The sequence below is a fragment of the Physeter macrocephalus genome, chromosome 10 (genome assembly GCF_002837175.3).
Source record: "Physeter macrocephalus isolate SW-GA chromosome 10, ASM283717v5, whole genome shotgun sequence".
Lineage (NCBI taxonomy): Eukaryota > Metazoa > Chordata > Mammalia > Artiodactyla > Physeteridae > Physeter > Physeter macrocephalus.
Window position 1 is genome coordinate 33,076,500 of NC_041223.1, and position 14,049 is coordinate 33,090,548.

At 40.7% G+C, this 14,049-nt stretch overlaps 1 protein-coding gene across 8 annotated transcripts in view; it reads right to left on the reverse strand.

The window, feature by feature from the left end:
* L3MBTL3 (L3MBTL histone methyl-lysine binding protein 3) overlaps positions 1-14,049 on the reverse strand; it is a 124,503-nt gene that overhangs the window by 23,456 nt on the left and 86,998 nt on the right. For all 8 annotated transcript variants that reach the window (XM_007115073.4, XM_007115071.4, XM_024122656.3 and 5 more), the window contains one exon: positions 8,195-8,344. In XM_007115073.4, the coding sequence (XP_007115135.1) occupies positions 8,195-8,344 (150 nt within the window). The remainder of the gene's footprint in view (positions 1-8,194; positions 8,345-14,049) is intronic.

Genomic DNA, 14,049 nt, shown 5'->3' on the forward strand with positions numbered 1-14,049 from the left:
AAACAACAACATAGATTTGACTCAGATTCCCAAGAACTGGAATATCTGAAAATTTCCACAGCTCCTAATCCATCTCTGGCAGCCCATCAACAAAAGGGGGGAAGAGGCTTTACAACAGGCAGGGAATGACCAATCATTAAAGGAACTTTCTGAGTAGTCAACATCAAGCTCCCAGGACCAGAAAACCTTAGGAAGCAAAACAAAGTTTCTGAAGATTCCTACTTAACTTTTGCAATCTTTTAGAACTTCTGGCTCTAAATTAATTTTATTCTACTAGATTTTACAGTTTTGCAAACAAAGAGATGTATACATGCTTACAGTTCCATATTTTATGTTAGCCTGTATTCCCATCTGTTTCACAGGGCCCTTCTCATGGGTACAGATGGGCAAATCTGATTCATCCTAAATATATGAATTAGACTGAAGCTGCAATTCCTGTAACTGCTCCATGTAATTCTGAGAGTAGAAACACTAGACCTACAACTTGAAAAGCTGTTTTAATGGCCTATAAAGAACTGAATTGAACTTTTTCATTGGATATAGGTTAGTAATGGGCATTTGCCTTGCAAGGTAATACAAGCATTAGCAGGTATTTTTAAAATGCTTTATTGTACTTTTGTGGTTATCCGTAAGCAGGCATAAACAACATGGACTCTTAAAACATTATGTGGTTTTTAATAGCGATAGCACCTAATTTAGAAACACAATTACAAGCATCTGTAGAATATATTTTGTGAGAATAAGACTATGTGGGATAGACGCTGATGTTCTCTATTTGGTAACACATTGTGAACTGTTACTCCGGAGAAGGGTCTTTATATTCAGTAATGATTCTCAAGGCCTGGTTTATAGATCACTTGCATCCAATCACCTGGGGATGCTTGTTAAAAATGAACTGGGATGCAGCTTACATTTTCTGAATCAGTATCTCTAGAGATGGTACCCTCCAAGGTTGGATTTTAACAAACAAGCATCTGATGCTTCTGATGCAAAACAAAGTTTGAAACCCACAGGTTTTATTCGGATATACAGAGAAAATTAAACTTTCTTTTACTCAGCTGTAGATACATAGAGACTTAAGGTTATTGGTCCTCAGGAAAAGCTCCTCCACTGATTGGCAGAGCCCAGACTCACCATCTTGCTGCCAGGAGCACGGCGAGGGCAGAGATGAACTGCTGCTCTCCCAAGTAAGGAAAACATCTCACTGAGAGCTCTAGACACAACACAGACACTCCTTACGCATCTGATGAATGAATGGATAACTGGGAGAGGATTACATCCTCACATTTCTATCTAAATACACATTGGGAATTCATTCATCAGCTGACCACCCATCTGACAAGTCTCTGTAGGAAAATAGACCCAAACATTCAGCACACCCACAAAAGGACTCAGGGTAGAGGCCTCTTAATGTGGGGCAGAGCTTCCCAGCTAGGATGCCCTGACCCTTGGGTACCAGTGCTCTGAGATACTGTCGCCTGTGGCCCCAGCTCTTGACAGTCCGAGGCAGCCCTCTGTGTCATACAAATGTGGTCGTTTCCGCAGTACCATCTTCTGCGTGGGCAGGTAGTTAAACAACAGTTTGGGAGACACTGCCCTAATTTATACAAGTGTAGGTATGTGTTTGGGGGATTTACCTCTTAGATATCCAGTGTGGGAATTTTACAAAGTTGAGAAAGTAGGAAGTTTTACTGGAGTAAAAAGAAGGCTATGAAGCAGTTGCCTCCTAGGTTATGTGACTGATAACGTCTCCTTTGAAGGCTGGTGGATGATTCATGGTGGCCTTCCAACCTCACTGAGTGCCAGGTAGTGTGCTTGGTGCTGAGGGTGTCTCAGAATCACAGAAGACGTGGCCTCTGCCCTTGTGGGGCTTATCATCGAGCAAAGTATACACACTCGGAGAAAGTATTTACGCAGAATTGTCAATTGTGTCGGGATGTGTGACACAAAAGCACATAATAATGAGGAATCTGACCCACGGTCTGGAGGATCAGATAAAGCTTCCCTAAGGAAACGGGAGTTAACCTGAAGCCTGAAAGGTAAGAGACTCGCTAGGAAAGTGTAGGAATGGGGGTTCAAGGTAGAGAGAAAAGAATGTTTGAGGACCAAGGTGGCTGAAGCATTAAGTTTAAAAACAGCCTAGTAGAGAAAAAGCTGGAGAGTTCAGCAGGGGCCAGATAACACTGGTTTTGTAGGCCATGTTCAGCATCAGGGTCTTAATTCCAAGGGTAATGGGAAGTCATGGAAAATTTTAAGCAGGAAGATATACTCCCAAGTGAATTTTTTAAATGCAGACTCCTAGGCTCTAGCCTGAAAGATTCTGGTGGGCTGGGCTGGGCCCCATAATCTGAATTTGAGAGATCTCAGGGAATCAGATGTGGAGTCAGGTTTGGGAAGCATTGCTATGGAACACTGGTTGTCCATGGGTCTATCCCAAGCAGGTGGCCTGTGAATTGGCCCTTAAAATACCATTTATGGTATGAAAAGGACATACCTATTCCTAGCATTGTTCATTTATCTGGCCCTATTAGGTCTGCTCCTGGATCACAAGCAACGCCAGCATACTTCATTCTGGGGACCGGCTGGCATTTGAAATGAGTGAATGGGCTGGTGCAGCAGACATTGTCAGGGCTTGGCCCATATCTCCTAGGCACACGCTACCCCTTCAGTGCACAGAGGCCGACTCCTACCTACCTCTCACCTGCTCTGCCTTCCCACGGGATTTACTGGGGCTCTGACTGCTCTGCCTGCTGTGCAGCAGGGGACGTGCTGGGGAAATTAACTCATCCTTCCTCCCCTGGCAGCCTAGCTCCGTGACCGAAGAGGAACTGGTGTTTTAAAATAGCTCAGCTCCCTCATCCCTACGGTGGGAAAACCTGAGATGTGTGTTTTACACAGCCTCCCAGAGTGCCCCCAGCAGGGCTGTGTTCCCGCTGTCCACAGTGGTAGCTGGTGGGACAATGAAGCTTTTACTGGCTGCCTTTCCTTCCCGGTCTCACCTCTCCACTCCCCTACTGGTGTTTTCCTCACCTCTCAAGTAAACCACTTGCCATCAAATCTCTGTCTCAAGGTCTGCTTCTGGGGGTGCAACTGTCTCTTGCTGTGGCAAATGCCTTTTTTTTTTTTGAAAAAAGTAGAGTCTGGCAACCAATTTTAGCAAATTATTACGAAGGATGCAAAGAAAATGTGTTAAAACCTGACTGGAAAATTCCATCTACATAAGCAATGATTATGGAAAAAGAGGAGAGACCGTAATCTGACATTATGAGAATCACCTTGTTTGAGTGCTCTCTACTCAAAGTTTAACCTAGGAATATTAAAAAAAATGGGCCAGCCTTACTTTGCTCCTCTGAAATAAAATATTGTGAAACAAATAAGCAATCTATTCCTCTTGCAACAGCACTAATAAAAACTAATGTAGGGCTTCCCTGGTGGCGCAGTGGTTGAGAGTCCGCCTGCCGATGCAGGGGACACGGGTTCCTGTCCCGGTCCAGGAAGATCCCACATGTCGCGGAGCGGCTGGCTGGGCCCCTGAGCCATGGCCGCTGAGCCTGCGCGTCCGGAGGCTGTGCTCCGCAACGGGAGAGGCCACAACAGTGAGAGGCCCGTGTACCGCAAACAAACAAACAAACAAACAAAAAACAACTAACATTTATTGAGGGCTTATTGCTTATCAGTCACTGTTCTCAGAGCTTTGCACAGCTCACGATTTCATTCTTAAGTCCAGGTGAAAGAATCAGTGATCAAAAAATTTTATGTTTGCTATACACACTACTATATATAAAATAGATAACTAATAACGACCTACTATACAGCACAGGGAACTCTACTCAAAACTCTGAAATGGCCTATATGGGAAAAGAATCTAAAAAAGAGTCGATCTATGTATAACTAATTCACTTTGCTGTACACCTGAAACTAACACAACATTGTAAATCAACTATACTTCAATAAAAATTTTTTTAATTTTAAAAAAGAAAAAAATAATTAAATATGTTCATACAGATTCACTTACAGCAAAGAAGCCAGATAACTTCAACTCTATTAATTCTACATTAAATCAACCATCCTCAAGCCATAAGATGAGGCTTCTTTGTTAACAACCTTTCATTTGTTAACATCTGCTGTGTTGCTATCCCATGATCATTTATATCTAAAATACCATGTATCATTTTGATTGTTGTTGAGAACTAGTGACTGCCTGGAGAAGAAAAAATATAAAATAATCTGAAGCCAATTTTTAAAAATTTAGAAGAATAAAATCTATACTTAGAAAAGTAAATAAATTGATGTTATTTTGGCTATTTTGGAAATGTTTTTATGCATAATGAAGTGCTTACATTGAAATATCATGATGTCTGTAATCATTTCTTAAAAATACTTAGCATAAAAAGTAAAGCAAAAAAAAAAATCTCGGTCAAAAATGTTCACCTTAAAAAGTCTGGGATCATTAAGGGATTGCCTCCCTCCTGTTTCCTTTGACAACATATAACTAATCAAATCTCTCAGGTTACTACTAGTCTCAAAATAAATAAATAAATGAGTCAGTAAATAAATAAATAAAATAAAAATAGTTAACCTGGAAAGTTGAAGACGAGAAGAAATCTGAACAAAGTCTTCAAAGCCATGAATAACATAACGCTCATTTACCAAATCCTGGTACCCCTGAAGCAATTTAACTTTAACACAAATAAGTGTAAATATTAATTCACAGAGAAGTAATGGCAGGTTAGAATTCACTGAATCAAAAGACAGTATGGGCTAAAAATCTGTGTAATGTAAAAATTATTTAGATGTCAAACATGTGCCATGGATCACGATAGAAACCTTAAAATCTCTAAGACTGCCTCCTTAATGACGGGTGATGACGTGAAGAACCATGCTCACATCCTCACAGAAGACAGACCCCTGGAATCATTAGATCCACTATAAACATCACTCTTTTCTAGAGATCAGACTTGTGGTTACCAGAGGCAGGGGATGGGGGAGGGGAATTGGAGGAAGGTGGTTAAAAGGTACAAACTTCCAGTTATAAAATAAATAAGTCCTAAAGATGTACAAATTCACTTTGCTGTACACCTGAAACTAACACAACATTGTAAATCAACTATACTTCAATAAAAATTTTTTTAATTTTAAAAAAGAAAAAAATAATTAAATATGTTCATACAGATTCACTTACAGCAAAGAAGCCAGATAACTTCAACTCTATTAATTCTACATTAAATCAACCATCCTCAAGCCATAAGATGAGGCTTCTTTGTTAACAACCTTTCATTTGTTAACATCTGCTGTGTTGCTATCCCATGATCATTTATATCTAAAATACCATGTATCATTTTGATTGTTGTTGAGAACTAGTGACTGCCTGGAGAAGAAAAAATATAAAATAATCTGAAGCCAATTTTTAAAAATTTAGAAGAATAAAATCTATACTTAGAAAAGTAAATAAATTGATGTTATTTTGGCTATTTTGGAAATGTTTTTATGCATAATGAAGTGCTTACATTGAAATATCATGATGTCTGTAATCATTTCTTAAAAATACTTAGCATAAAAAGTAAAGCAAAAAAAAAAATCTCGGTCAAAAATGTTCACCTTAAAAAGTCTGGGATCATTAAGGGATTGCCTCCCTCCTGTTTCCTTTGACAACATATAACTAATCAAATCTCTCAGGTTACTACTAGCCTCAAAATAAATAAATAAATGAGTCAGTAAATAAATAAATAAAATAAAAATAGTTAACCTGGAAAGTTGAAGACGAGAAGAAATCTGAACAAAGTCTTCAAAGCCATGAATAACATAACGCTCATTTACCAAATCCTGGTACCCCTGAAGCAATTTAACTTTAACACAAATAAGTGTAAATATTAATTCACAGAGAAGTAATGGCAGGTTAGAATTCACTGAATCAAAAGACAGTATGGGCTAAAAATCTGTGTAATGTAAAAATTATTTAGATGTCAAACATGTGCCATGGATCACGATAGAAACCTTAAAATCTCTAAGACTGCCTCCTTAATGACGGGTGATGACGTGAAGAACCATGCTCACATCCTCACAGAAGACAGACCCCTGGAATCATTAGATCCACTATAAACATCACTCTTTTCTAGAGATCAGACTTGTGGTTACCAGAGGCAGGGGATGGGGGAGGGGAATTGGAGGAAGGTGGTTAAAAGGTACAAACTTCCAGTTATAAAATAAATAAGTCCTAAAGATGTACAGCATGATGACTACAGTTAACACTGCTGGATGGTATATTTGAAAGCTGCTAAGAAAGTAGATTCTAAAAGTTCTCATCACAAGAAAAAAACTTTTCTTTTTTTTTGGATGTACGTGAGGTGATGGATGTTCATTTACTGTGGTAATCATTTCACAATATATGTAACCCAAGTGATTGTGTTGTACACCTTAAACTTACACAGTGCTATATGTCAATTATATCTCAATAAAACTGAAAGGAAAAAAATTACTCTGTTCTTACAAATATTTCGAGTTAAAAAGGACCGCAAAAATCATCTAAACCAACTAGGTCTTTCTGCTGTGAGGAAACTGGACCCAGGTATCCAGCCCAGAGCCCAGAAAGTTAGTGAAAAGCCTATGAGATGAAACTGCCAGCCCTTCAGAGTATCCTGTTAAAATTTTAAACAATATCTCAGCTTTTGAAATCTAAACTTCAGGGATCCTTACCTCCTTGTGAGTCAATGAACTCTGTTTCTGTAATTATTACTATGTGAATTAGTACTCTGTCTTCAAGTAAATTTCCTCAAGTGATATGCCCTCATTACAGGACACTGAGTTGGGTAAATGAATTTATGTTACATTAGTCATGGTTTTAAGGATTAAAAACAAATCATTAGGGACTTCCCTGGCGGCGCAGTGGTTAAGAATCTGCCTGCCAATGCAGGGGACACGGGTTCGATCCCCTGGTCTGGGAAGATCCCACATGCCATGGAGCAACTAAGCCTGTGAGCCACAACTACTGAAGCCCGCGCGCCTAGAGCCCGTGCTCCATAACAAGAGAAGCCACCGCAATGAAGAGTAGCCCCCGCTCACCGCGACTAGAGAAAGCCCATGAGCAGCAATGAAGACCCAATGCAGCCAAAAATTAATTAATCAAAAAAAATTTTTTTTTAATCTTATTCTAAGCTCACAGCAGTGTTATTGGAGTAATGGCATTTAAAGTATCAAAATCCTTAGAGAAAAGCAGTTTCGTCCTATGGATCAGGGAGAGCTGTAACTTCTTTAATTATCAACAACAATGATGTTGTTGCGTGCTACTGAGCACGCAGGCTCAGTAGTTGTGGCTCGAGGGCTCTAGAGCGCAGGCTCAGTAGTTGTGGTGCACGGGCTTAGCTGCTCCATGGCATGTGGGATCTTCCCGGACCAGGGATCGAACCCGTGTCCCCTGCATTGGCAGGTGGATTCTTAACCACTGGGCCACCAGGGAAGTCCGAGAATCAGATATATTAATTCAAATGTTCACTTGGTTCATCCATGAGAATAAAAGTTACAAAATATTAAAATAATCAAAGAACTACATTGTCTTAGATTTTAAAAACTCTCCATAAAAGAAAGCCCCAAAACCTAAGTGCTAAGGATCATCTTTCTATTAATGTTTTCTTTTAGTAATATCTTTAGTTAATATAAAGGCAGAGACCATTTACTTAAAACATCAAACAAAACTTGGTTCTTTACTTAATAATCCACAGAGGTTAAAACATTCCAACTCAACTCTACAAGTGATATCAAAACCAAATGACTGAGCATACAGTACAACAAATATCCTAATAATTAAATGAAATAATGTAGATCCAAGTACTTGGCATATAATGAGCACTAAAAAGAAATAATGTCCATTCTTCACAGGGAATCTACCATCTTCTTTGTAAAGGATGCTTTTATACAAATATTGATCAGTTCATTCAGAGTATGAATTGGCATGAAATAAAATGGGGATTTCCAAACTTCTAACATCAAGCAAGTTCAACTAAAAGATGAATAAGAAATACGATATCCTGCCTGATTTGGACATACTTTTCTAAGTACCATCGGCCTCACGTTAAGTCAGGTGCATTTTCAATAATGTACTAGAAGACATCACTACAGAATATAAAGGGAAAAAAAGGGAAAAAAAAAATCTTCCAACTACAGTACCTCTAAATAACACTAATATTACCACTTTAATTACCTGGTTTCAGGAGATGAAGAGATTTCATTTGTGTCTGCCCTTTTACTTCTTGGAAATGATGGACTAGCTGGAGGCATCTCACCACTTAAGCGGTCCGGGAAAATTCGGTCTTTATTCAAATTGATTTCTGAATAGGGACAGGTGGCAGCACTAAAACAGTAAAAATTTAAAAAAAACGAAAGAAAAGAACACTCCTGTTAGAGCATAATTACTTCTTCCAATTAAAATGACAAGCTAAAAATATAAAATGCAAAAATTTAACTGAATATATATATTTACATAGATTAAACATACGGTATGAAATATTTTATCTTTAAAACATAATTTAAGGGCTTCCCTGGTGGCACAGTGGTTGAGAATGTGCCTGCCAATGCAGGGGACACAGGTTCGAGCCCTGGTCTGGGAAGATCCTACATGCCGCGCAGCAACCAGGCCTGTGAGCCACAACTGCTGAGCCTGCGCGTCAGGAGCCTGTGCTCCACAAGAGAGGCCGCGACAGTGAGAGAGGCCCGCGCACGGCGATGAAGAGTGGCCCCCGCTTGCCGCAACTAGAGACAAGCCCTCGCACAGAAACAAAGACCCAACACAGCCAAAAAAAAATAAATTAATTTTTTAAAAAAACATAATTTAAGTATATTCTGATAGAAAATATGTCTTTGCATTCGATTTTTAAATGCAGTCTTTGAAAGTGTGCGATGGTCACCGAAGGATTCCTTCCTGTGTTGTCCAAGGGCAGGGCCTGTGCATATCTCTAGGAACCATCAGCCCAAGAGAGAAATGCTTAACACAGGAGGGTGGTGATAGAGACAGAGTGATTGACAGAGCAGATCCCTTCCTAAAGTGATCTTCCAGGCCCAGGGCCATCACAAACTGTTCAATTTCCTTTATAACAGCTGCTACCCTCCAAAGGAAGGAGGTTCCCCCCATTTCCTGTCTCCAGGCCCATATGTATACCTGATATCCTAGAAAAAAAAAAAATCAATCTGTAGCTATTCCCATGCCTAAGATGAAAACGGACCAGAAGCCAACTTGGATAATGACCCATCTAGCTCCCTTCCCTTCTATCTGTGACCACTGGTTGGTCTCTCAGATTCCATGTGGGGATCATTCCTGTTATCCAAGCAAAGGGAATCTAGGTCACTAACTGTTAATTCAGCATTAAGTCAGCATACTCCTGTGCCTGGGCCTCAGCTTTCCAGTCTCCAGAAAAACTGGGTAGCCTCTATCTCAATACATAATCAACCCCTCCAACTAACTCCCTATCCTGCCCCTTGGTTTTTAGGAAGCCTCCTGAAATCTGGAAATGATTGGGACTTAGGTAAATTATATTAGTGTCTTGCATATTCTTTTCCTCAGGTTAGGTACTATTTGGAATGTTGATAATCACACTGACTTTCTGCCCTCTACCAAGAGAATCTGACACATCCTCCTGGGAGGAGAAAAGAGTGCAAATGCTCCCAAGTGATTCTGATAATGGTCTATAAAATTTATCACAGATACCTTGTAAGCAAAAGTACAATCTTTATTTTCTTTACTTACATGCTACTTTGATACCTATGCAAAAGAGGAAAGTAAATAACATTTGATCATGTGTTGACATAAATGTATATACTGTTAACCCAACAATAACAAAAACAAAACCAGTGCTATTTATAGAGCATTTACTATATATAGAACACCATGCTAAGTATTTTACATTCAGTATTTTACTTAATCTTTACAATAACCTACAAGGAAGGCTTTTCATGTGACAAACTAAGTTTAAAATGGTTAGATAACTTCACTCTTGAATTATTTCATTCATTTGATCGACAAGTATTTATCAAGTAACTACGATGTGCTAATTACCTTTCTAGCCACGGGAAACACAGTCAAAATGAAAAAGACAAGCTGTCTGCTCTCATGGAGCTGATATTCTAGAAGGGGATGGGCTATACGTGATTTACACAAATAAATTGGACAACCCCACATAGTGACAAAAGCCAGAATATAATGTAATAGAGACTGCGGGGCTGCGAGGGGGATGGTGAGGAAGGGCCCCTCTGAAGAAGGCATGCCAGGAAATGGGAAGAGTAATACAACATAGGGAAAGCCAGGCATGAGTAAGGGAAAGACAGACCAGCTAGGCTAGAGTGAAGTGATCAAGGGCAGGAGACGGTGTAGAAGCAGGCAGGGAAGTATTATGTAGGTCCTAGCAGGTCATAGTCACCAGTTCATATTTTTATTTTAGGTTCAATTTGTAGCCACTGGAGGACCTTTGAATAAAGAAATGATATGGTTTGATTTACAACTGAGAATAATCACTCAGGATTCTTTGTGGAGAGAAGATGTCAAGGCAGCAGAATTGGAAGAGAAATTATGTAAGAGTGAAGATACAATAGTGACTTGAATTTGTGTGGTTGGGATGGGGGTAAAGAGGACCATCATGTATCCTTTGAGACCCCTCCTGTAGATGGGCTGGAGATAGGGAATGATATAAAGGAAGATCCCTCCTGTAGATGGGCTGGAGATAGGGAATGATATAAAGGAAGATCCCTCCTGTAGATGGGCTGGAGATAGGGAATGATATAAAGGAAGTATTCAAGGTTTTCGGCTTGAAGAACTGGGCGGTAATAGGGATGCCTTTTTCTTTTTTCTTTTTCTGAGATGAGAATGACTAGAGGGGAGAAGATTTGGGGGCAAGATCAGGCATCATGGAATGTTTATTAGACATCCAAACAGAGATGCTGCTTGCCCATGGTCACATAGCAGTGAAGTAGCTCAGCGAAATGAGCATACTATTTTATCCATCCTATTCAGAATGGACATACTATTTTATTTCATTTTACTCATTTAACAATGATGTGAAAAAAATCCACTGCCAACTATGATTTTTTTTTCTGAACAATACCTTTCAAGTGCTTCATGGGATCCTTCATGGGATATTTGTACTAATCAGTGTTCACAGATATGAGTGACAACAACCAATTCTATCTTGAGCAGAAATGAACTTATTGCAAGGGCACTGGACAGCTAGCAGGAAGGCTGGACAATCAGGCTCGGGCCGGAAGCAGGGTCCAAGCAGCACCTGCCCCTCTAAAATGATCTGCACAGGATGAGGCTGCTGGGCTAGAGCACTCATCCCTCTTCTCAGACCCTCAGCCACTTCCATACCTCACCCAGTCCTCCATTCCACGGAGGCTGCAAATAAGTCCGATCTACCTTCACATCACCCCTCATGATGGAAGCCCCAGATGGCAGCATCTGCTGGGCTACATTTAGGTCTTCTGCCCACAGGCCCGAGGAAGGGGATCCTGTGGCTCCCCTAAGGGAGGTGGAGCCCTGCCTGACCCTGATCTTGGTTTCAGGCAAAATGTAAATGTCTTAGGGCTGTCTTATAATAAACGTGTTTAAACCAAGTTCATCTTTAATAAACTCCCTTCCCCTGGAAAAGAAAAAGAAAAAGGATAAAAAACACAACTACCTCCTCTTCCTGCTCCTGATTCTTGGGTTTCTGATAAAGGAAATATATTAACCAACTCAGATCGTGGTCATCTTTGACTCTATTCTATTCTTTCTTCCTCAAATTGTGTATGTATTTATATTGCAAATTTATCTACTTAAATTTTGTGGTAGCAGGAAAAAAAATCCAAATATATTTTTTTTGGTTTCTTTTGACAGACAGTATGCTGCTCTTCCTAGAATATTGCGATCATCAAATGTCTGACTCACTATTAAACACCTGGCTTTACGATTACTGAATAACTGTATGTTCACTCTGGAATTTACTGGATATGAAGAAAGTAAAGAAAATGAAGGTCCTGATCCTAACCCCAAGCGCCACTCCAATACAGGGAAGATTCTTGGATTTTTAGATGGGCTGGGTCTCCAACTACACACTATAGTGAACAGTTACAGTGTAGAAGGCTTATATTATAAGCTCCATGAGGGAGCCCCTTCATCTGTTTGTTGATTAAGTAAAGGAAGAATATGTCTCTCTAGATCACCATATGTACATTTGGGTAGCACAGAGAGAGGCAAGACTGCAGACCAGAATGAGACTTGCCACCTAAATATCCCCCTTTTCTGGATTGCTAGGGCCAGAGGGTAATTTCAAATTCTCACCCTGAAGTAGGGGAAACAATCACAGCCTTCCAAGCAAAGATTTACTAATGGGCCAGGATGATCAACCAAGGCAACCACATGCTGATCACTTACAGATTTTGTGCTAACACCTTCTCTTCTTCTGAACCCTGAGAAAACTCAAATGGGTTTACACACCTCCTATTCTTACAACTACTCTGGGGCAGAAAGGGAAGCCAGCTGGTTTCCACTGTAGGAGGTGATTAAAAAAAAAAAGAAGATGCCACAAAATGCAAATGAAGTGCACACAGAGGGATGGGCAAAGCCCCAGACGGATATCAGGAACCTGGTTCTAAACGTGCTCTGCAGCTTTATCCACAACGAGCAGGCACAACTTGGAAGACTCCGTTTTCTCATTTGTAAAATGAAGATGACAGCAACAAACATTACCACAGACTGAGCGCGTTACCCGGGCTGCGTGCTGTACTTGCATCACCTCATCTAACTCCCACAACCCTGGGAAGCCACGCCTATTCTAATGCTCAATTTATAGATGCTGAAACTGAGGCTTTAAAAAGGGAACTTGCTTAGTATCATCCCATTAGAGTATGAACTCTGGCTGTCTCCTAATCGGTACACTACACTGGCAAAAAGTACCTTGCGAAATTGTCCGTGACCCATCTGAGAGTACCACCTTCTAGCAAGATGCTACTGAGGCAGTACTTAACCCTTCTGGGCCAATTTCCTCACTTTTAAGTTTATAAAATTCATATGCAGTTTTAAAAGTGAATGACTTTATAAACACAGCAGTGCTGATCAAACTTCTGTAGAAAAAATGGGTTCTCATTAGGCTTACAATCATTTCTAGTTTCTCACCTACTAAGTTTCTAGTAACAAAACATAAGTAAGGGGGCTTCCCTAGTGGCGCAGTGGTTGAGAGTCTGCCTGCCGATGCAGGGGACACGGGTTCGTGCCCCGGTGCGGGAGGATCCCACATGCCGCGGAGCAGCTGGGCCCGTGAACCATGGCCGCTGAGCCTGCGCATCTGGAGCCTGTGCTCCGCAACGGGAGAGGCCACAACAGTGAGAGGCCCGCGTACCGCAAAAAAACAAAACAAAACAAAACAAAAACATAAGTAAGGCATGGCTCATGGCACAACATGTGTACTTAGTCATGGGCACACGCATGTATACATGTACACACAACTCTACCATTACGCAGTTCCTCAGAAGGCAGGGGAACAGATTCACACAGGATTACACAGCTCTCTACTGTAAGGACTTTATTAGGGTGCACGCTGTTCTATTAGCAAATAATTCCGTTCTGCTATATATACACATACTTGTCCCACTGGCCACTGTAAGGAGGCAGTTTTTCCTTGTAAAGACTGGTCCAGCTTATTAGGAAAGGTGGAAAAACTGCCATGTTCACCGCTTTCCACTGCCACCTTTAAAACCCTTTTAGTTATAAATACACTTATTTAAACAACTGGACAATGTCTTCAGTTTTCTAAGTACTCACATAATCATTCTCATACTCTGTCGAGACAAGAACCTATAAAATATATGCTCTATCCAGCCACTGTGCTTTGCATGAGACTCTAGCAGTTAAGAGTAGTGACTTAAGTGCCTTAAAAGCGCGGGCTGGCTTCCCTGGTGGCGCAGTGGTTGACAGTCCGCCTGCCGATGCAGGGGACGTGGGTTCGTGCCCCGGTCCAGGAAGATCCCACATGCTGTGGAGCGGCTGGGCCCGTGAGCCATGGCCACTGAGCCTGCACGTCCAGAGCCTGTGCT